At 35.8% G+C, this 21,721-nt stretch overlaps 1 protein-coding gene across 5 annotated transcripts in view; it reads right to left on the bottom strand.

Moving 5' to 3' along the window:
* LOC139970669 (leukocyte tyrosine kinase receptor-like) overlaps positions 1-21,721 on the bottom strand; it is a 59,379-nt gene that overhangs the window by 5,046 nt on the left and 32,612 nt on the right. For 3 of the 5 annotated variants that reach the window (XM_071976546.1, XM_071976547.1, XM_071976548.1), the window contains exons 2-8: positions 13,271-14,573; positions 12,964-13,074; positions 4,558-4,704; positions 3,635-3,753; positions 2,574-2,737; positions 1,216-1,442; positions 574-790 (exon numbers count right to left, since the gene is read on the bottom strand). In XM_071976546.1, coding sequence (XP_071832647.1) covers positions 574-790; positions 1,216-1,442; positions 2,574-2,737; positions 3,635-3,753; positions 4,558-4,704; positions 12,964-13,074; positions 13,271-13,898 — 1,613 coding nt within the window. In that variant the 5' untranslated portion in view covers positions 13,899-14,573. Of the gene's footprint in view, positions 1-573; positions 791-1,215; positions 1,443-2,573; positions 2,738-3,634; positions 3,754-4,557; positions 4,705-12,963; positions 13,075-13,270; positions 14,574-17,944; positions 18,087-21,721 lie in introns of those variants that run through there. The other 2 variants (XM_071976549.1, XM_071976550.1) reach the window with 2 other exon arrangements.

Genomic DNA, 21,721 nt, shown 5'->3' with positions numbered 1-21,721 from the left:
CTGGTCGTCCAAAGTATTCCAGGATATTACGAAGAGTATAGCTTCTTAACGTTCAAGAATATTATCAGACATACTGTTTGTACCATCCCTACCATATACGGTCGTACCATATACGGCTATGCTACTATATAAGGAATGGCGCCATCCTTTATTGTTCCGGTAACATATTCCATATAGGGTTTGTGTTAATCGACCGATATTTTCGTGGAAAAGTACCGGATTACTACATGAGAATATCTTTTTCGATATTTTAACAAACAGCACTTGATTTTCGTGACTTGGATGTCAAAGTGTACATATCATGAAAGTACATGTGCTGTGAATATCTCGGAAGTTTAATAGGCCTTCGAAATACAGCGTAGGAAAATTTGTTTATAAACTGGTTAGTGAAACGGCTTGTGACGAAAACCTAGTGATAGCACGGAGGTAATATAGACACAACTTTTGCAACTCTTTTAGAGACCATGTTACTTTGACGAATTTGTGTATAATTAAATGGTGCATTTATATGGAATTATGCTACCTTACACAGTCCTCATAGCAGGTTTACAGTTATGCTAATGGTATACTGACCTGTAAATGCCACTTCGCGGGACGACCCATTCCTGCAGGCCGCCACCACGCACACGCACGGTTACATTTGAATGTAGGTAGAAAAGATCACATTGTTTCTGACTTGGTCCAGTTTGACCGATTTGGCTACAGGGGGTGAAAAGAAACTTCGTTTCATTTGTCCAATTTCGTGTCAGCTCTTGAGTCGCGTAGGGAGTTGATATTATTCTCTTTGAAGCTGGGAACCAAAAAAAGAGACAATCAACTTAATCAAATAAAAAAACTGCCTATACCTGGTTCCGCGACAAGATTTATTCATTTCATAAACCGCCATTGGTACTTCCATGACGTTGCAAGCGGTCACTTGAAACGATATCTATCCTTTCTTACCTCTCCAAGGAATGGTTGTTTGTTTACCATTATTGGGTGAAATATATAAGCAAAGAGATTAAGGCAAAATGATATGCCATGAAGAGATCGAATCATTTTGGCGATATTCCAAATCACTAAAATCATTACAACTGATAACCACCCGCTCCGTCTCTAATCACCTTTCCCGGCCCTTTTCCTCTCCCGCAACATGCACCCACCACCCCCCCCCCATCCCGCCCCTTTCTTAGAATGGAACATACCACGATCGATAAGGGATAACTTATGGTTTACCTTCATATTCTTCAAAGGCAGTCGTAGAGTAGTCAGCTATTGGTGACGTCATTACTGGTTGACTAGCGGTAGTTGCAGTGGGTTCAAGACATTCCTCGTAATTGTTGATTCGATTGCTGATATCGATATTAAAGCAACTAGGACTCATTGAAATATCATCAATAGCTATATCCCCCTTAAGGGTCTTTCCAAATGGTTTGATCTGGCCTTCAAATTGGAGATAATATCTGAGAAAAAAAGAAGAGAAAAACAGGTTTAAAGAGGTTTTTATGCATCATTGCGTAATGCGTAAAAACTTGATAACTATTCTGGTTTGAGAGCAAAGAAACTAACCTGTCCCCTCTCAAACCATGAACTTTCCCATTCAAAGTAAGCATCATTATATCACATTAGACTTCAACGTTCCCCCTACACTTGTTATGTCGTTACTGAATGGGATCAATATGCGCTAGCAAAATGTGGATATAGTCCTCGTAAGTATTAATTCATCTATGTGGTTATCCTGAATCAACGGCGTGGTCAGCCGTTTTGGTGTCAGGGGAAAAAGCCAAATTTCTGTCACCATTCAGATAACTTAAGTTACTTAACGCTTATATTGATATGACTTTTCAATACACCATATAGGTTCTTTCCTCTGTTAAGATTTGGAATTTTATACGGGGCTGTCCGTCAGTTCTGGGGAGGGCTCAAAGGGGAGGGGTGTCCCCAACTCTTTGAGACAATTTGGTTTCGGTAAGGAGAGAGGGGGGGGGGGGTTAAATGCAAAATGCATCATGCATTTTTGTATACTTTGCGTGTGTGTGTGAAATAAAATGTTGAAAACATGGGACCACATTTTATCATGATATTGCTCTTGCAAATATTGTCTTGATATCCGATGTCGGCAACATGGAATAATATTTCATCTCAGTGTCATTAACAAGATCAATTTTTAACAGAGGAATAATGTGAGTTCATTTCACATGCAGCACAATTTCATGAGAAAACTATTTTCATATTTCCATTGCCGTTTACATTCGAAATACATTTTCCAGAAAAGTTACCCAAGACAGAGCTCGGGAACGCAAATCCCAAGAACTTAATAAACCTCTCAACCCAGACCTCTCAAACCGAGTCTGTAGCCATGTGATCATACCAGTGTTACTTCGAGTGATGTGTCACGTGTCAAATACCGAACGGAATATATACTAGACACATGGTCAAGGGGCGAATCAATTGATTCAGACTTCCTTTTCAATGGTAATTAACAAACTGCATGTTCAAAGTTGATGAGCGAGGTCACAAAATACGTCGGCTTGAGTTTTCGGAAAATGATAAACAAGCTACAAATCAGAAAAATTTACAACAATAAAGATTACCTTTTAGTAAAAACTTTTTGAATCACTTCGACAGCTTTGTACCATTGGTCACCTCTCTTGCTTGTTTGACCAAAAATATAGGTTGATTCATCGTCATCTTCATCGATAGCGTAAAGAGACAACGATACAATACCATCACCGAAAAGATGGTAGTAGAATGTCACCTATCATAAAATAAAGCAAAACATAAATATGCGAAAAATGTCACCTTTTGACGAGAAAGAACGGAATAATGTGACGGGAATCTAGTGATAGAATGTCACGTTTGACAAAGAAAATTGACTTTCCACTTTTATATTTGGCAGATAATATATTCAAATCGATACGTAGGAAGATAGTGCGGCGGGCGATAAAAAAGATGTGTGTTGTTGTGGCGGCGTGAATGATCACGACTTTAGACAGTTTGTTTACGTCATGAAATTTCAGGAAGTCATAACATCTCCTTCAATTAGATGAACTCAAAAAAAAGTACTATTTTCAAAGTAATGTATGAAATAATCTGGTTTGGAATGTTACAGCGCTAATTCTGCTTCATGCACTCTTTAAAGTACATGGAATGGCTGTGTCAATCTTATTATAATTGGGACATTCGATTTAATTCTGACGTCAATCGGTATTTTTAGTAACACCGAGTGACCAATAGAAAACCAAAAATATTTCCTGGTATTTTGTATTACACAGTTATTCTATATGTTATTGACTTTAAAAGTCGCACTGAATAGAAATTAAACAACAATATCCAATTATATTGATATCGTTTAACTATTTGGGTGTTAATTATAATAAACAACGGGTAACCAAATAGGCTCAACAGCCTCACATGCACAGCCAAAACCCAATGTACCGTTGTTTTTCTGTTGTTTGACATTTTTGTTATTGTTGTAATGAACTGGATAAATAGATGCATTGGTCAATCATTTAAAAAAGGCAAGATTGGAAATGAGTAGATTGGAAATGTAGTTAGATTGACAGAAGACGAGACAACCCTCAAATGTCACCTATGTCACCAAAGAGACACCGTAGCGTTAAGTTACATAGTTGATGATTATGCAGTATTATACCTCACATTGTATGGATTCATCTTGAGAAGATGGCATAGGATCGAACAATGGACTCTTCAGTACAGCTGTGTACGTCCTATTACTCTTCATCGAGTCTGCCTCCGTGTACACGTAATAACCTACAAGAAAATGAATTAATGCTGTGAGGGCAAATACTTGCACAAAGCTGAATGAGAACCAGTCCTGATATGTCCAAGCAAAAGAAGAAGAACAAGAAGAAGCTATTCCGGTTGTCCATATATTCAGTTTTAGTACATGCTTATCCTTTGCAATACTCCATTAATGTTAAACTGATGAGGACTCAACCAAAAGTGGTAATGTTAGATTGACTAGCATTCAACACCACTTGTCCATAACACATTTCTAATGCACTTTTAAGTTTCTTTATAGTTGTATTTCAGTACATAAATGTCTTATGTTCTGCTATTGAGCTTTGTGTTACACCTGAGGGAACTGCAACCTTATGGTATGTGTGTTAGACTAACTAGTCCAGCCACTTTGATTGATAGGCCTATGTCTAATATTTCTAATAGGTCATTTCTCAAAAATAACAATTGGTATACAGAAGTATACCACCTGGACTAATACCACTCATTTTGAAACGGTCTATGCCCTTAAGTCATCCTTAAAAGAATAATCGGGTTTTGGTCCAACTTCAAACCAGGCTAACAGGAAAATGCACACCACAACAGGACCGTCGTGCATTCACAATGACTGGATCCTTAATAAGCAAAATAAGTGAAAATGTGAACAAAGCACAGTGGGAGACAAATTGGTGTTTGTTTTTTGATGAGTTATTAATTATTAATTATTAATTAGTTATTAATTAAAAATGGAAACTGTGGTTTCATTTCTATAGTTTGTTTCTTACAAAAGCAACATTGCGATTGTTGATAAATGTGAGAGAGAAAACATGGACTCACCATCTGATGTTCCCTGTGTATGATCTACGCTTGGTCCAGTTAACCGTGTTTGGGTAGGTCCGCTATGACGTAACCAAAATGACCTCAAACCTCTCCAACCACAAAGGCCGTTCTCAAAGTTGCAAATCGAACCTAAGGGATACCCATCTGAAGGATACAGAAAACAAGTTAAATTAAGAACCGAAATTATACCAACCAGCCGATAGATAAACATATAATATGACAAATGAAACACATTTCATATGATAAAGAAATAAGAACCAAAATGATATCAACCTGTAAGATAAAGAAAGTAAATTACTGATCGAACCTAATCGATTTCCATCTAAATGATATGATGAAGAAATATGAAATGAAATGATATCAACCTGAAAGATAAAGAAAGTAAATTACAGATCGAACCTAATCGATATCCATCTAAATGATATGATAAAGAAATATGAAACGAAATGATATCAACCTGAAAGATAAAGAAAGTAAATTACAGATCGAACCTAATCGATATCCATCTAAATGATATGATAAAGAAATATGAAACGAAATGATATCAACCTGAAAGATAAAGAAAGTAAATTACAGATCGAACCTAATCGATATCCATCTAAATAATATGATGAAGAAATATGAAATCAAAAGATATCAACCTGAAAGATAAAGAAAGTAAATTACAGATCGAACCTAATCGATACCCATCTAAATGATATGATAAAGAAATATGAAACGAAATGATATCAACCTGAAAGATAAAGAAAGTAAATTACAGATCGAACCTAATCGATATCCATCTAAATGATATGATAAAGAAATATGAAACGAAATGATATCAACCTTAAAGATAAAGAAAGTAAATTACAGATCGAACCTAATCGATATCCATCTAAATGATATGATAAAGAAATATGAAATGAAATGATATCAACCTGAAAGATAAAGAAAGTAAATTACAGATCGAACCTAATCGATATCCATCTAAATGATATGATAAAGAAATATGAAACGAAATGATATCAACCTGAAAGATAAAGAAAGTAAATTACAGATCGAACCTAATCGATATCCATCTAAATGATATGATAAAGAAATATGAAACGAAATGATATCAACCTGAAAGATAAAGAAAGTAAATTCCAGATCGAACCTAATCGATATCCATCTAAATGATATGATAAAGAAATATGAAACGAAATGATATCAACCTGAAAGATAAAGAAAGTAAATTCCAGATCGAACCTATAAGGGATATCAATCTGAAGGACGAAGTATGTCACAAAACCGTCTTAATGATTAAAAACAGTTTTTCGTTATTAATTAAAAGCAAATATTGTTTTGAGTGGAACACACACACACAGGTGTGTTTTTCATTCAGACTGAGGATCCCATTGTTTTCCATTGTTCAAATCTACGTTCCCTAACCTTTCCAATACCCCTCAAAAAGAATAGAATTCTTCTGTGGACGTGGTGATTACTTTGAAATGACGTCTGGGGACTTCGAATTCCTTTGTTCAAGTCCACAGTCAGAATACAAAACAAATGCACACACACACGCACCCACACAAAACTAAACAGAAATTAAAGGACGCGGTTGTCGTAGCTTGATCAATAACGATCATGCTTTCAATATTGCTCGCTATTCTTAGTAACTTTGCTTTCCAAAACAGAACAAAAAGAAAGAAAAGAAGAGAAAAAACAGTATGTTACATTAAACTAATATCCGGATTACGTAGCACAAGTTTTGATGATCTACTTCACGTTCAAGCTAAAAATTTTAAAACGTAATAGAAGTTTAGAAATGAACTCTCTCGGAGAGGAAAGGAAAGTGACCTCGATATTTTTTTTCTCACGAGGAGGTGTTTATTCAAGAAAAAAATAATCAACCTCCTTAATGATTGATCATTGAAATTAATTATATTCCCGAGAAAACAAATTTAAAAGTTAATGGACGAAAAGGACAAAATAAAAAACTACCGAAGTAATGATTCTTAAACTTAATCCAAAACTCGAAAGGTCAGGAAAGTACTTTAGGAATCTTCCAGCTAATCAGTTTTGGAGTTAACATTGATGGCCTATTAAAGATAACAGAATTTTAACTGTAAGCCCGTGGTATTCATATAGTGTGAATTCTCACAATGATGGGAGCCAATTGTCTTTTAGATGACTGTAATTAAGACAAAAACAAGACGACCGTTGGCAATTTGCTGACGTCATTTTACAAGGTGTCATAAAATTTGCTCGAGTGAATTGTATATAGGCTTTGATTTATGTCCACAAGTAATATTGGACGGTAACCAATCCACAGGAAACCTGCTACGGAGCCGTATATGACAAAAACGAGCAGGCGTTTACTCGACGATCTATAGAATGCATACAGTTTACATCGTCGACTTTGGATTTTTACTTTTTGGAGGTGTGGGAAGGGTGGAAGGTGGATGGGTTGAGGGGATGTAGAACGAAGGTGGAGGGGTGGAGGAAGGGAGGTTGAGGTTAGAAGAAGGGAGTTGAAGGGGTGGAAGGAGAGCCGGTTGATGAGTGGGGAAATTGGATGGATAACATGCATGGATGGAGAACATATGGAATCATATTTTCAATAGATAAACCACCCCTGTGCTATACCCATTCCACTCTACCGACACATATGTGTTAATGTGGGGAAAGTCTTAGACATTGTTCCCAACCTCTTTTGTTAGGTCAGGGCGGTAGATAGGGCGTTGTGTTGTGTTATGTGGAGGATATTAGTAGGGTGGGTATTAGTGTAGGGGCGAGTTCTGCATAATAGGGCTACCAAAAAACAACTTAATCTAACAAAATTGTACTGTCCTTTCTAGTAGATATTAAATACGGACATTTATAAACTTCTGTAATTACACTGGCGCCAGCAATGGTCTTCAACTTTCAGTGACATTACTACGTCACACCGGTCACCTACGTCATAACAGGAAGGATTCCCATGGGACAACATAATTAAGACGTAATTAGTGGACGCTGAAGAAACGCCTGCAAGGCACAGTGTATTGCGGTTGAATTAACGTGGTGTTAATTACCAAACATGATAAAACTGAAGAGGTAAACGAACTGAGTTTGTTTGATTTTTATGATTAACCCTCTGGTATAGTTATTTTTAAATTTATTTGATTATTGTGTGGACTGCTCGTGACCGCCGTACAGCTGTGGTCAATATGACATCAGAAAGGTGCTCCACTTTTGTGTGTGTTTTGTTTTTTCGTTTCATGTTTGCGTGAGGTTTGGTTTGTGCTATATCGTGTATGTGTGACGCCAAGACTGACTGCTGCATTGTTAAAAGAAAAAGAAAAAAAAAGAGTTATTTGGGACCGTAGTAAATGTCTTATGTTTTTCGATTGAGTAATTAGTTGCATGCATCTGAGAAAACTGGACATAATCGACTGTGTTAAATTTAACAGTTCAGTCACTTTCTTTGATGAGTCTCAGATGTTTAAAGGGTCATTTTCTTCAAAGACTAAAAGTGGTATAGAAAGACAAGCTGGACTGACAGCTTTTTTCTTTTTCATAATAAACTGCAATATATCGAAACTAATTGTGTGCCTAATGTCACTATTTATAGTGAAGCTCCTTTCGATTCTATAAAAGGTAAATCCAATTTTGGAAGTATTGTTCCTCATATTTTATAGTTCTATATATTTTAATTCAGCTGTATAGACTATTTTCTGACTTGTAGGTTGGTGAGATATGTACTGTATACTGCGTATTATCTGACTTGTAAAAAACAGATACTACCTAAAATCCCAAGGGCAACGTAAACCGATCAAGCTATACTTCAGCTCTTGTAAACATCATAACCGTCACATTGGGGAAACACGTCACACATTTTTGTTTACTCATACCTTCACTTCACAATGTTAATCATAACCTTGTTAGCAGACGATCGAAGGGGGGGGGGATGGATAGAAATCTCTACAACTTAAAAAAAAAAATCTGTCAAAAAAGAGCACTTGATCGAGAACTTAATTTACTAAACAAATCTGGATTAAAGCTTTCAGCAAACAGAAGGTGGCAGGTAGACCGACATATTGACAATAAATTCGTTCGTTACCAAAACTATCAAAGGTTTCCAAGCACATCACTGCTATTATTCGGCATCCATCTTCCGTGGGCGTGAAGTGACTACAAGCCAAATCACAAAATTATATCAAATGAGAAGCAGCAGGATATACATGCTGGGAATTGTAAATTGGAATCTTGTGCGCACTTTTTTAACATCAGACGGTAGACTTCTGTTTATTATGTGAAACCTGTACGAGGGGTGTGTCGGGTGTGTCGTGTCTGCGTATGTGTGTGTCTGTTTTTGTGTGTGATGGGCGTTGTGCATATAGTGTCACTCAAAATAATAATACAGTGCTCTGTTAGAACACTTTACTTGCATCGAAAGCTGGTCGTTAGCCTCGAGAGTTATTGACCTTACCAACTTCAGCCCTGATATTAATAGGAAAGTAAGCTAGGCTTTACAGGCATTCTATTCTATATAGTACGTTAGGCTATGCTAATATAGTACTAGGTAACATATTAGTGCTGGGACTATAGGCTAACATAGCTGCATATGTTGTAAAATTGTGGACTTGATAGATGGTTGTCTCCTCACACAGCGAGAGATGGTGGGAAAAGTAATATTTAACCATCAACAGTTTAACAAGCAAAAGACATGTTTTAGGCTATATCAGTTGTCAATTTCTAATACGATAAATGATGTCTCATTCGCGTAAAGTTAACAACAATCAATTGAATAAATCCATCATTATTATATATCTTCTTATATTTCAAGCTACTACAGAAGAGAACGAAAGCAATTACGCTTTTTGCTATATATGTTTCTATATTCTCAGGAGAATAATACATCGTCATAAGATGATGTATTCACATGGCTATAATAACTCATATATAGAGTCATGCAGAGTAAAGACGGAAACTTAAAGAAGAAAAGTCTTCTGGGTTGACATTTTAATATATTATCTTGGATGTGGTTGACTCTCTTCATTCTAAGGTTGGGACGTGTCATGTGCTGTCAGGGTATAATGTCACTGAGTTATAAGAGATTCCCTGGATAAAAATCTAACGAGAAATGTCACCAATGTGTAATGTGACCAAATATATAGTTAGAGAAATCATCGCATCGTTGAACCTGTAAACTCGATTAACCTCACTTCTAGCAGATAATTTCTTGTCATCGAATCGTTAATTTGAAGCCCTGCAATGTTTGCAAATAGTTTGAATGGACATATCACATTATCTCTCGGCCCTATAGCCCTCCTCGTAGAAAAGCAGTAAAATAAATGGGGAAAAAACATACTCAAGGTTAATCAACTAAAACTATGGAGGCAAGAAGTTGGATTTTTTTAATAAAGCAAAATGTGCCAATTATACGGAAATAGTTATCAGAAGTCATCAGAAGATAACAAAATGTGATGACGTCATGATGCGTTTCGTCGATTTTTTTTTTTAAATGTGAAAGTTGAGTTCTTTAATGACCTTCTTCCTACATTATTCCTATTGAACATTAAAGATCCATAACTAGATAAGTATTTTGGATGATTTTGGCTGTTTAAAGTATAGCACGTTACAGCGGTACCATCAACAGTTTCCATAGTAACTAGTCATATTTTAGATATTTGCAATTTAGAAATGTATTTGACAGACGACGCCTACGTTAACAATACCATGTTTAATTATTAACTTAACCTGTCTGCAACTGTGAAGTTCATTTGAAGATGATAATTGGGCAGGCGTAATTGATAGGGATTAAAAACTAATGGGAGAGTGAGGTAAAAACAAAAAAAAAGTGATAAAATAATAAAGAATTATGATTATCTTTTCTTCAAAATACAAACGATCTGCATAAAATGTAAAAAATGAAGCGGTGTAATGGTATAGTTGTGAAGTGGTATTATAGATTCACCAACTCTGCAGCAGAATTGCATGTTAAGGTGGAAGGTGTCTTTAGCAACAGACCAGAAAAGTAACATTAATTTTCCGTTTGTATAATATGCACTACGGTACATGGTAAAAGTTATATCCAGAGGCATATGCCGGTGAAACAGTCCCCCCCCCGCCCCCACCCCCAGAATATTTATGAGGGATATTTTAAACTAGTGTAAAACCTCGAGGGACATTCTGTACTACAGTAATATTTCCCACAACATCTTTTCCAGTATGTCGTTATATTACTATGTCCTGCTCGAGATTCATGACTTGAAAGATTAGTAATCTGGTCCTTAAATTCAGCAGTCAAAATGCCTAATTATTATTGATTTTTTTGGCAGTATCAATAAATTATAACAAAAAAAATGTATCTTGTGTATAGAAACAATAGCATTATACAATATAATAAACAATAAAATAGTCACTTAGATCCCTACACAAATATTACGTTAGTAATACCTCCTTGACACAAACAGGATTGGGAGTGGTGGGGGAGTGGTGGGGGAGTGGTGGGGGAGTGGTGGGGGAGTGGTGGGGGAGTGGTGGGGGTGCAGGGTTCTACCTCATTGCATGGCTTCTACGCGGAGGATTTACACTAGTTAAGGATATCACCGGGGGAAAAAAGACTTAGGCCTATTATAAATTATCATATCGGTATGGCTCTGCAAGACTATACATGCCTGTACGAGTAAGATACCATTGTTGCTTGAAAACTTGCATATCTGCATACATTTTATCCCTATTGATAATTTTTTTCCTGATTGGATTTTGAGTTTGTTTATTGGTTTCTATTCAATTCGTACCATTTTATTTGCATACCGCAGACCCCATACATAACCTTGCAGGGTCCCGTGTAAACAAAAAAGGAATTGTTAGCAAATAACTGTTTTCTTGAAAAATTAGAATTTCAAATTTAGAAAGGTTCTTTGAGTAGAAGTATTGCTTATTGATTTTTGTTGCACGTTTCTAATCAATGTTTAAAACCTGAATAACCGATAGAGTTTAATATCAGTCTGCCTTTATTCACGGGCCCCTTGTCGTAACTCAGATAGAACAAATTGTCGCTATTTAAGCTGTAAATTTTGAAACAGGAGATAGGTGAAGAGAAATTGTATCCGCTTGTTACTATGGTAACGCATCCTTATGTCTTGTCTCATAACGTCACAAAAAAAAGATTTGTAAATTCTAAGATCTCGCCTTGGGAATGAACGTCAAACCTTGCATTAAATCTTCCCTGGATGAATGTTTATATATTTTGTGTATTGATTGGTAGATTATACCGTCTTGCAAGAAATATATATATATATTATATATATATGTGTGTATGTATATGTATATATATATATATATATATATTCAAGGAAAAATTGTATAACCAAGAGTAAAATGTTTGTTTTCCTTTTCAACTTGTATGACGAGACATCGTTCCCAAAATATATTTAAAGAATAATCATCGAAAAGTTTATCTGTCGGCCCTATTCTCCTTGTGTTGCCAGAAATATTATTGAATTAATTCAAACTTTATTTTCCTTTTTTCTCAAACTCATGTACAATGTGTTTATTTGTCGCAGATAGTGATTCGGAATAGATTGGTGACAAAATTGACTAACTAAGTTACAGTTTTCGAGTAAACATATCGACCATTGAGCTCTTTGCATCGATATATGTAAACTGACTGTAACCTTTACCTTTGGATAAACATTTGTTTTCATTTTTGATCAGGAAACTTAGGCTAAAATAGTGGTGTACAATTTTAGTCTTTTGACCACCAATGATCAATGAAATGTTATCATCCTTCGTAAGGTTAGGTAACAACACAAGTAAATCGTAGTCCAGTGTACAGTATGTCGACCTAAGATGTATGATGTATAAAGCTTGGAAGGTCAGCGAACATTATATTCTGGCAACTGGACTTGTAGTATACCAGTATACCTAGTATAGAAGGTTTTTCCCGTAAGGACAGTTTGAATGTCAACTTGAAGTTAGCTTACGTTAACAACACTGCCAATGTGAAAGTCTAATCATACTCACTCATTTACAGTCATACATATTTATATAAACATATATATTTCTATATGGACATTAGGGAAGTATTACATTAATTACAATAAATGTTGCAGTCATGAAGTGGTAATTATCTTTTACACCCAAAGACAATGACGGCTTTGACATTTGGTATCTTAGATGCAACTTGTAGGTCATGCACACATGCACCAGTGTTGACGTGTTATGTGCACAGCATCACGTGATTTAAACAAGTAAACATTAATCTAAATAATTAGACAAAATAATACACTTTACGTTTGCATATGAACACGGCGTTAATAAAGTGTGATGAAAACCATATTAAGCTGTTTGAAAGACGACAGATTTTGAGACAAATTGGCAGTTTGCAATTGGCTCAATGTATTACGAATACGCCCTCGTTTTCTTATAGACGTTTAAACATAGTACTCTTACCGCAGATACCTTCGTCGTCTTCGTGTAAGCAATTCGGTATACCATCGCACAGGTGTGTGACGTCAAAACAGCGGCCATCTTTGCACTGGAACTGACCGGCTGGACACGGCTCTGCAAAATAATGTAAAAAGCAAATGTTACGTCACAAATGTAACGTCATTTAATGTCACACATTTCATTGCATTTAACTGATTTTTTATACAGTAATGTGTTCTAAAATACATCTACCTTTTAAAGAAAGGGGCAAAGGGAACCGCCACACAGACTTTATCGAGTCATGTGACCGAAGAATGAAAGCTGTACATACCTCGTCTTTGAAGACCCTGCACCACTATCCTCAGATATACTGCTAGTGTCACCTCTGTGCTGACCTTAAATATTGCAGACGTTTGATTGGTCCAAATAACACAATCGAGGTCACTCGGGGATGACTGGACAAAATTCGTGACGTCAAGTGTACCGTTACAGCTATCGACACAATTGAGACGTTTTCTGACGTCGCCAATGACGTCAGTCGCCTGACTTGAACGACCACTAGGAGAACAATTAACAATGACGTCATAAGGTTCAGTTGCTATGGAAACCGGAATGGATATCATTAATGATGCTGAAACTATTGCACCTGCCTCTGTAGCGTTATTAACAATCAGATTAAGTTCTTCCTTCCTATCGGAGTCGAACTGTATTTCGACAGGTTGAAGTTGACTTTCGGTAAATTGCCGATAGTCGAGAACAGACGGTATATCGTACGTTCGATTAATCGAACAAGATTGAGATGAAAGGGAAAAGTGAAAGAAACTGGCAAAGATTAAAGTTATGTACATACGTATGTACAGCGGTTGATATACACGAAGGCAATGAGTTGTGAGGTACCCGCCAGTTACCTTGCTTCCAGACATGACATGAATATTGCTACGAACGGGGAATGGAGCCATGGCAACGTGGTTGCGATCTTCTATGATTTATCCAGAAGATTTCCACAATCAGAGATATTCACAATAATTGGCAGTCTGAAGATCCAATAATCTGCTTATCCTTTCCGATATATTGTTGTTGGGTAGAACATCCACATATATTTCTATAACAGAATTGACGTGACACAACTGTCAAATACCATCATGTGACAGTGTCTTCAATAACACACTGACGTCAATGATAGCGTGACATTTCTAAGAAACACACCCAGGTTGTCGAATGAGCCCTTAAATGTCGTCAAATCGTTAAATTTGTTTAGGATCCGGGTATCGCACGTGAAAAACAAACAGATTCACGAGCACATTCCATCAGCTACAATTCCATTCTTCTGCGAATACCGTATTTTAGATTTATACTAAAAACGATGCACCGTTCAAGAACAAATACACGTCACAATTTTGATTCGGAAATATTACTGTGGGCTGCAAGCTCTCCATCGAAGCTAACAAATATGAAGGTTTGGTCTCAGTCGTATACGGAACGCGTATCTGACACATCTGTCCACGGCAACTATCAATTTATAAAGCCACGAAGCTAGGAATCATCTCGGAGGCAAAGATGAAGAGGCAGTCACTCTCCTTCAACCTTGGACTCATCACTCTAACACCTTTGTATCACCCCCGCAGAATTCAAAGCTTGAGAAGAAGGTAGAAAACAGAAGAAGGCATAAATTGTTGATATTTTCTTCTTCTTCTATGAGAAGATATGTTCGTTTGATAGCAATCATAGGAAAACAAATGTACAATATTGTCATGAAATGCTCAGAGATTCAATGAAAGCTTGAAAAAGAAGGTTTTGGAAAACATAAATATCATATTCAGATTAGAACAGGTATTCCCTATATCGGAGAGCAGTCTCACCGTTTTTAACACGTTACTTTAATATATACACGACCAATGCACAAAATGCACACATAACGGGATATGTATATATATATATATATATATAGCTTTACCTTCAGAATTTAAATTGAATGTAAAACATTGAAGACAAGAAAACGTCTTTCTCATTGGCAGTCGCACGTGTAATCGTATTAACGTAACGCCGTGACCTCTGCTGCAAGCCAACAAAAAAAAGAAGGAAAAAGATTCGATATATCCAATGTAAAACCTCCGGCCATCCATAACTTTACATAAGTAAAATAAACACCCTGTTTGCTGTCATCTGTTCTGACGGCTTTTCTTCGGTTGCCCTTCCGGGGATTCGACAGAATGAATCTTGGAGATTGGCAGAGACGACATGACAAAGCCTCTAGATTTCTCGTGATAATTACTAGATAGGAAGCATTTTTATGACAAGTGATATATATAAATACATAATTTACAGAGGCGAGATAAAACAACTCTCTCCCTCAGTCTATTAGAGTTCTTTAATTGTGGCGGGAAAACAAATATATCTGTTACCTATTTAAAAACCTATTTACCAATCTTAAAGCAAATCTCACTGACATAATCAACTTTGATGTCACAACGTTTGAAGACCATATTTAGAAGCTTCACCTATTTTCACGGAGTTTTAAACACTCATGCATGCATTTTAAAAACCAAAAATGCATTGGAACTATATAAGCGCGACATAATCTGTAGTAATTTGTAAATGGCGGGAGATTTGGCATTAATGGACGATGCGTTTCGCTACTTGACCTGTAGCGGACACTCAAGTGTGTTTACAGATGGATTAATCTGCAAGACTATATTCACTTCATAATATGCAAGATTTATAATATAAATAAATATATAGGGGTTGATCCTTGGCAACCAACGCTGTACTTTAATTTATGGTATTTATTGGAAGTATTAGAGACTTAATACCTAACGGAGCAACTCGAATCCTTCTCCATTAGCGAATACCAGTCAGGGGATAGTGAGCAAATTTCATACCTTCATTAATTCAAAAACGGCAGTGGTCAAACTTTTAAAGTGTCTCTAAAGTGCTTCAAAAATTGAAAAATAATGAGTCCCACTTTATCTCTTTTTTGTTTGTATCGCTATGTTCAAATATTGTATTTAATATGTAAAACATAAGTCAAACCAGTCACGCAGTTCATTAAATATCTATACCGCGGGAGCTGTTAAACGGTATATCGCGGCCGCTGTTTAATTGTGAGAACTTAATTCATGACATCGTTTAACCGGATAAGGTATAGATGATTGTGTCGTTAAATCACCCATAATTGTGATTATTAACCAACAGGTGTGGCCAATGAATCGCGGTTTATATGATCTCGCGGGACTGGAATTCAAAGTTAAGAATGATCGTATTTGTTCACCGTTACCATGAAATTATACACTGACAGTTTGCCAGAACTGCGTGCGAGATCAATGCACTTGGTTGCAGGAAATTTACCGGGAGTATATATAGGTAAAATCTTAAAGGGAGTGTTTTTTATCATTCAAATTATATATTGAAACACTGAGAAGGGATAAATATTTTTAAATGTCTCTGCTTTGGAAAATGCAGGTATAGTATGTAGTAATAATAATGAATAATGAATATTATTAGCGTGCTAAGAAACTAAGTGAATCGGCTATCTCGATAAATCACTACGGTCTAAGGTTAAATATAGTGTAGCAGTGACTACTTTCCGTACGTTGGAACATGAAAGACCATTACTTGATTTTCTAGTGTATGATGACCTTTCATGCACCCTTAAGTCCACCCTCCCCCAACAGGGGACAAAGGTCAGAATCGGTGCTTGAATTGTATTTATTGAAACGCTAACAAAGTGTCCGACGAATAATGTATAAAGTCAACAGATCGCGACCAATCATAACGTTCCATCAAGTATATATATAACAAAACATACAGGTATAACACAGTATACGTGGAAGCCGTGCAACCAACGTATAGTATTACTTTACTTTGATTTACTGACTATTGTCAGACTATTGTAGCTGATATGAAAATAATTGGTAACATAAAGATGCTGAATATTTAGGCAGGATACAGAGCAAGAAAGAAAAAACCTTATTTGGATTGACAGCTCGTACAGACATAATATCGTCGCCCCTAACCCCCCCCCCCCCATCTATAACGTATATAAGGAGAATATACTGAGCTCGTAAACTCAAACTAAGTTGATTTCAATCCGATTAAATCCAATATGAAACTGTTTAATGCGATGAAAAGTGTCTTAATAGGTACCTCATGAGTATAACTCACTTAACATTCGAGTCAAGGGAAACATCATAGGAATATATACGAGCGCGCATTAAATGACATTAAAATCTGTTCTTTCTTTTTGTATCTGTAGATTTTATCAATCTTTTAAGCTGTCGTTTTATAGCCATCATTATATCGACAAGGTGTGATCCTTATCTCTTTTCATCATCTCATCAATTAAATATGTTTTCGTCCTTTCGAACGGCGAGAGAAAGTGAGTAAGTATTGGCTACGACAAAAATTGTGCGGCGGAAACTTCGGTCAACAACAAGTTTTTATTCATGTAACTGAATCACAAGACGTAGTTTAGTAGGAAAATTTTGATCGAAGGTTTTACCGAGCAAATGTAAAAATGTCTTTGTCTATGTAACATGATTCGAGCCACTGACGTCACAAGAGTCATGTGATCACTTAAATATAAATACTGAAAACGTCACCCACTGAGATTTTGTCGGATCAAATATATATATATATATATATATATATATATATATATATATATATATATATATATATATATATATACATCGATATATATATATATATATATATAAATATATATATATATATATGTAAAAAAAATATATATATATTTATATATAAATATATTTATATATATTTATATATAAAGAATGTAATAAAGTATATTAATAGAAGCAATTTGGGTGAGGGCCGGCGTATACCTACCATCCATAAACAAATCCGTATATATTTAACTATTCCATGACAGCATTGTTGCAACCTTAAGTGTACGTAACTGAAATTATTCATAATGACAATCATAGAAAATAAATCGACCTGTAAGACAAGTAACGGTAACCAGGAAGCTAAATGGCAGCTATACCTGAATATATCAACACAGCAGCCTATAGCTCAAACGCTCCTTATGATAATTCCAAGGACATGGCACCTCGTCTGTCGTTTGTATTCTCCGTGTAATGAAATTATTTTCACGGCTTGTTTACGTATTTTCAAGTCTGTACATGCATTCAGTTCCCTGGCTTGCGACTTCAAAAAAAAAAAAAAAATCTAAAATGAAACATAAACGTTCGTACTTTTCAAAGCTCTGACGATCATTGCAAAGAAAAATACAATTCATTTAGTACCGTAATTCAAAAATAAACACGTGACAACAGTGTTCATGTATATGGTATCCGGGTATGAATTTAGTTCACTTATTGGTTGGAACTCAAGAAATCGATCATAAAATGGTCAAATTCATAAAAAAAAAAAATGGGACAGGATCCATCATTGTGTTTATGATAAACTTTCTCAGCTATTGGTTGTCATTATTTAATCAATGATTCTGGATAGAGGGTCAGCTAGATTAGCTCAAACAATGCGTTAATATTGAGATATGAGGCCATTAAATAATATTACTAACGTTAACAGGTCGTATGACGTCATGAATATGAAAGAAATCGACAAAGTCTGTGAAAATGCTTAATTGTAACAACAATTTTGCCTCAATCGTAGCAAAACTGTTTGACTGCTCTATAGTACAAAATGTACTCAGCGTATTTTTTTAATGATATGCAGGTCATTTGAGGTCGAAAGCATAAAGCTAGACGAGATGCGGATAGTGGATGCAGGCCCTCTATTCAGGGACGGACGCAGCTCCCGCGGGTCCATCAAGGGGTTTTATATTTATAGCCTAACAATAGAGTCCGCATAGGTTGAATTAAATTGAATACGAACTACAGTATGAAGTAATCTGCGATAGGTGGCGCACCACAATTAATTGCTCCATTGACTTTCACACTAAATTCATCACTTTGAGAGGTCGCTAGAGAAGTTTTCAACTGACGTGTCTGGCCCACCAGCATAGTATGATAGCAGATGGGTTGAAATACTGACAAGAAACTCGCAAATTTATCCAATATATGGCTGGTTAGATTTTGAGCTGTAAATGACGTGAAAGCTTATCACAGTACTTTCCAACCAGGCTTCTGTCATTACTCACTACGTTATCTTTATATTGCACCAGTACATTTCTAAATCTCCCAAATCGCATCTATCCTATATAGTACCTGTCAGTAGTCATATTTCATACTCTTTTATTTTATTTATTCATATTTCATACTCTTCAACAAAATCAAGCATAAAATAATAATAAATCACGATACCACACAAACATGTTTAAAACAAAACAATAGATGTTTTTTTATTGTCAATTGTTAACCGCATTAATGCACATAATTTGTAATATATTCATTGAATATTCACATTGACACAAATTCCTTTCAGCTATAAATTATCTCAAATAGAATTATACAAAACAAAACGTTAAAATAATATCATTAAAGTGAACTGAAGTTTATAAGATGACACGTTTTGCAAACGTTGTTGTCTTTCGCCGTGAAAATACACACTTAGAACTGAATAGAAACTACGCTATAGCTAGACTAATTCAATTTGTTGCCTACGAAAATTTCAGTTTGTGCATAAATTACATATCCAATATATTTTTAAACCTCACAAGTGATTTCGTTATCTTCAGGGCAAATACTGGGGCTTATTTATATAGGTCAACAACAATATAGCATGTCAGCTGTCGACATGGGGCTGTAATGTTATTGTTTCTATAAAATTATACAACTATACAGACTTACAACTTTCAACTATACGGACGTGCAAGTAACAATTGATACCGCCTATAACTCTCGCGTAAACAACATTATTACACCATAATGTTTGTTGATTTTTGTCTAATGAGAAACGAAAAATTTTTATATGTAAATTTCGAGATAAATAAAACACTGCAAACTATGTTTAAATGTCAAAGAACCAACTGTTTCATATCAAAATATTCCGATGATGACAGTTTCGGATATGATATAGGCCTGTCTAATTATGATGTTACCTTGACATTTGACAGAAGAAAAGAAAACGTGAGTAAAAAATTTATAATAAAAACGCAACTTAAAAGAGCCTAGGCTGCTATTACTTGACAATTCCAAATATATTATTTCCCACTTTTATAAATATCAGTGTCTTGTATGATTGATGTTACATCCCCCGGGGTTAAAAATGTACTTTAAGAAACGTGACAATGAATTTTGATATCCTCGAGTTACAGTGTCATTTACAAATAGATCAGAAACATATCATATTGCACTTTGTCATTTCTTTAGGATACATATTGGTATGTTAATATAGGGCAATACACGATCTACACTGCAGAACCTATACATATAGTCTGCCGTGTGATATAACAGTCTGTAATCTCGGACTACATTGTTTGGAGTTAGAAACATAATGGTTAAATATATGGAGATCAATATGGCCATATGTACCGACGTGTATGCTGTAGCCAACACCAACCCCCCCCCCCCCACCCACTTAATCAACCATCCCTCCGACTTTTGATTGTATACAGCTACTAAAAAGCAAGTCAAAATCGACAACGTTTGTTCGTAAACGTAGAGAACGTATTTATTGATACAATCTTAAAGCCATTCGAATAAACACGTTCTTTTTAATACTGTGTGCACATTGTCATATTCGTTTTCTTTTAGTCTTGTGGGGGAGGGGTAGTGAGGGAGGGGAGGGGATTTATGTCAAAGGTATAGTACCAAGTGACGTTATGAATACGTACACGGTATTGAAATTAGATAGGTGAATCATGACCTAAAACTTTTGTTTCACTTCATATTTTAATGGAGTCGTTATAATGATTATTCATGCTATTAACGATTTCGTGTTGACCATTATCAATGTTTCGTGTGCCAACATGCCGGATCGTGCATGATGACTTCTTACCTTCATTGTGAGGTATTTATGAATCGTAAAGGTTTACCAGGGGTACCAGGGGTACGTGCTGGTCACCTGTCTATTATTGATCAAAGACAAAATTTAAGTACCTCGTTCTGTATTTATCTTTCCAGCATTCCAGCAAAAAAATACGGTTTAGCCAATCATTTAGTACTTACATCTTGAACCTCTATGAGTCCCTGCTCCCCGCCCCCCCCCCACCCCCACTTCCATATCTCACGAATTTCTATAGCATGACCTACCTCGTATTCTTTAATTGGCATTTGCAGATCTAAGAGTTGGACGCAGCTATAGCTTTTAAGAGATTATAGCGGGTATGTGCACTTTCCACTTAGTATTCTCATGTTTACAGCAGAATACTCGAAGGAGATTTACTCCTTCAGCTAATGGACCGACTTATATGCTTCTGATGAACATTTAATCAAACATTCATGTTTCTTCGAAATCCACAATTGATTGCTTTAATGTTTGCTAGAATAATTGTTCTACTCAGATATCGAGCTCAAAATCTCTAAATATTTATTTTATTTGTTCTTTTTAAATATATAAGATCTATAAATGGGGATGGGCTGAGTCGCGGGGGCGTTTATGTTGTCAGGTGATATCTTCAACTTTTCCTCTAGTTTCGTTCTCCAGTGGAATGACAGTATATGCTGTTTGAAGGAGGTCAAGGAATCTGTGTAAGTGCGCTACTACCTCAAGCTGTGTGGCACATCGATTGTTTTAAAAATTTTGACTAGCAAAATTTTGTGTCACACAACTTTATTACATGCAGGCCATTGTGTATCATATGCTATATCAATTATCATGGTGCATGATGGGATTAAGTACTGCGTCGCGATAACTT

This window comes from Apostichopus japonicus, chromosome 8, assembly GCF_037975245.1.
Source record: "Apostichopus japonicus isolate 1M-3 chromosome 8, ASM3797524v1, whole genome shotgun sequence".
In the NCBI taxonomy this organism is placed as follows: Eukaryota; Metazoa; Echinodermata; class Holothuroidea; order Aspidochirotida; family Stichopodidae; genus Apostichopus; species Apostichopus japonicus.
Note: the sequence above shows the minus strand (reverse complement) of the source record. Positions and strands in the feature narration are given on the sequence as shown.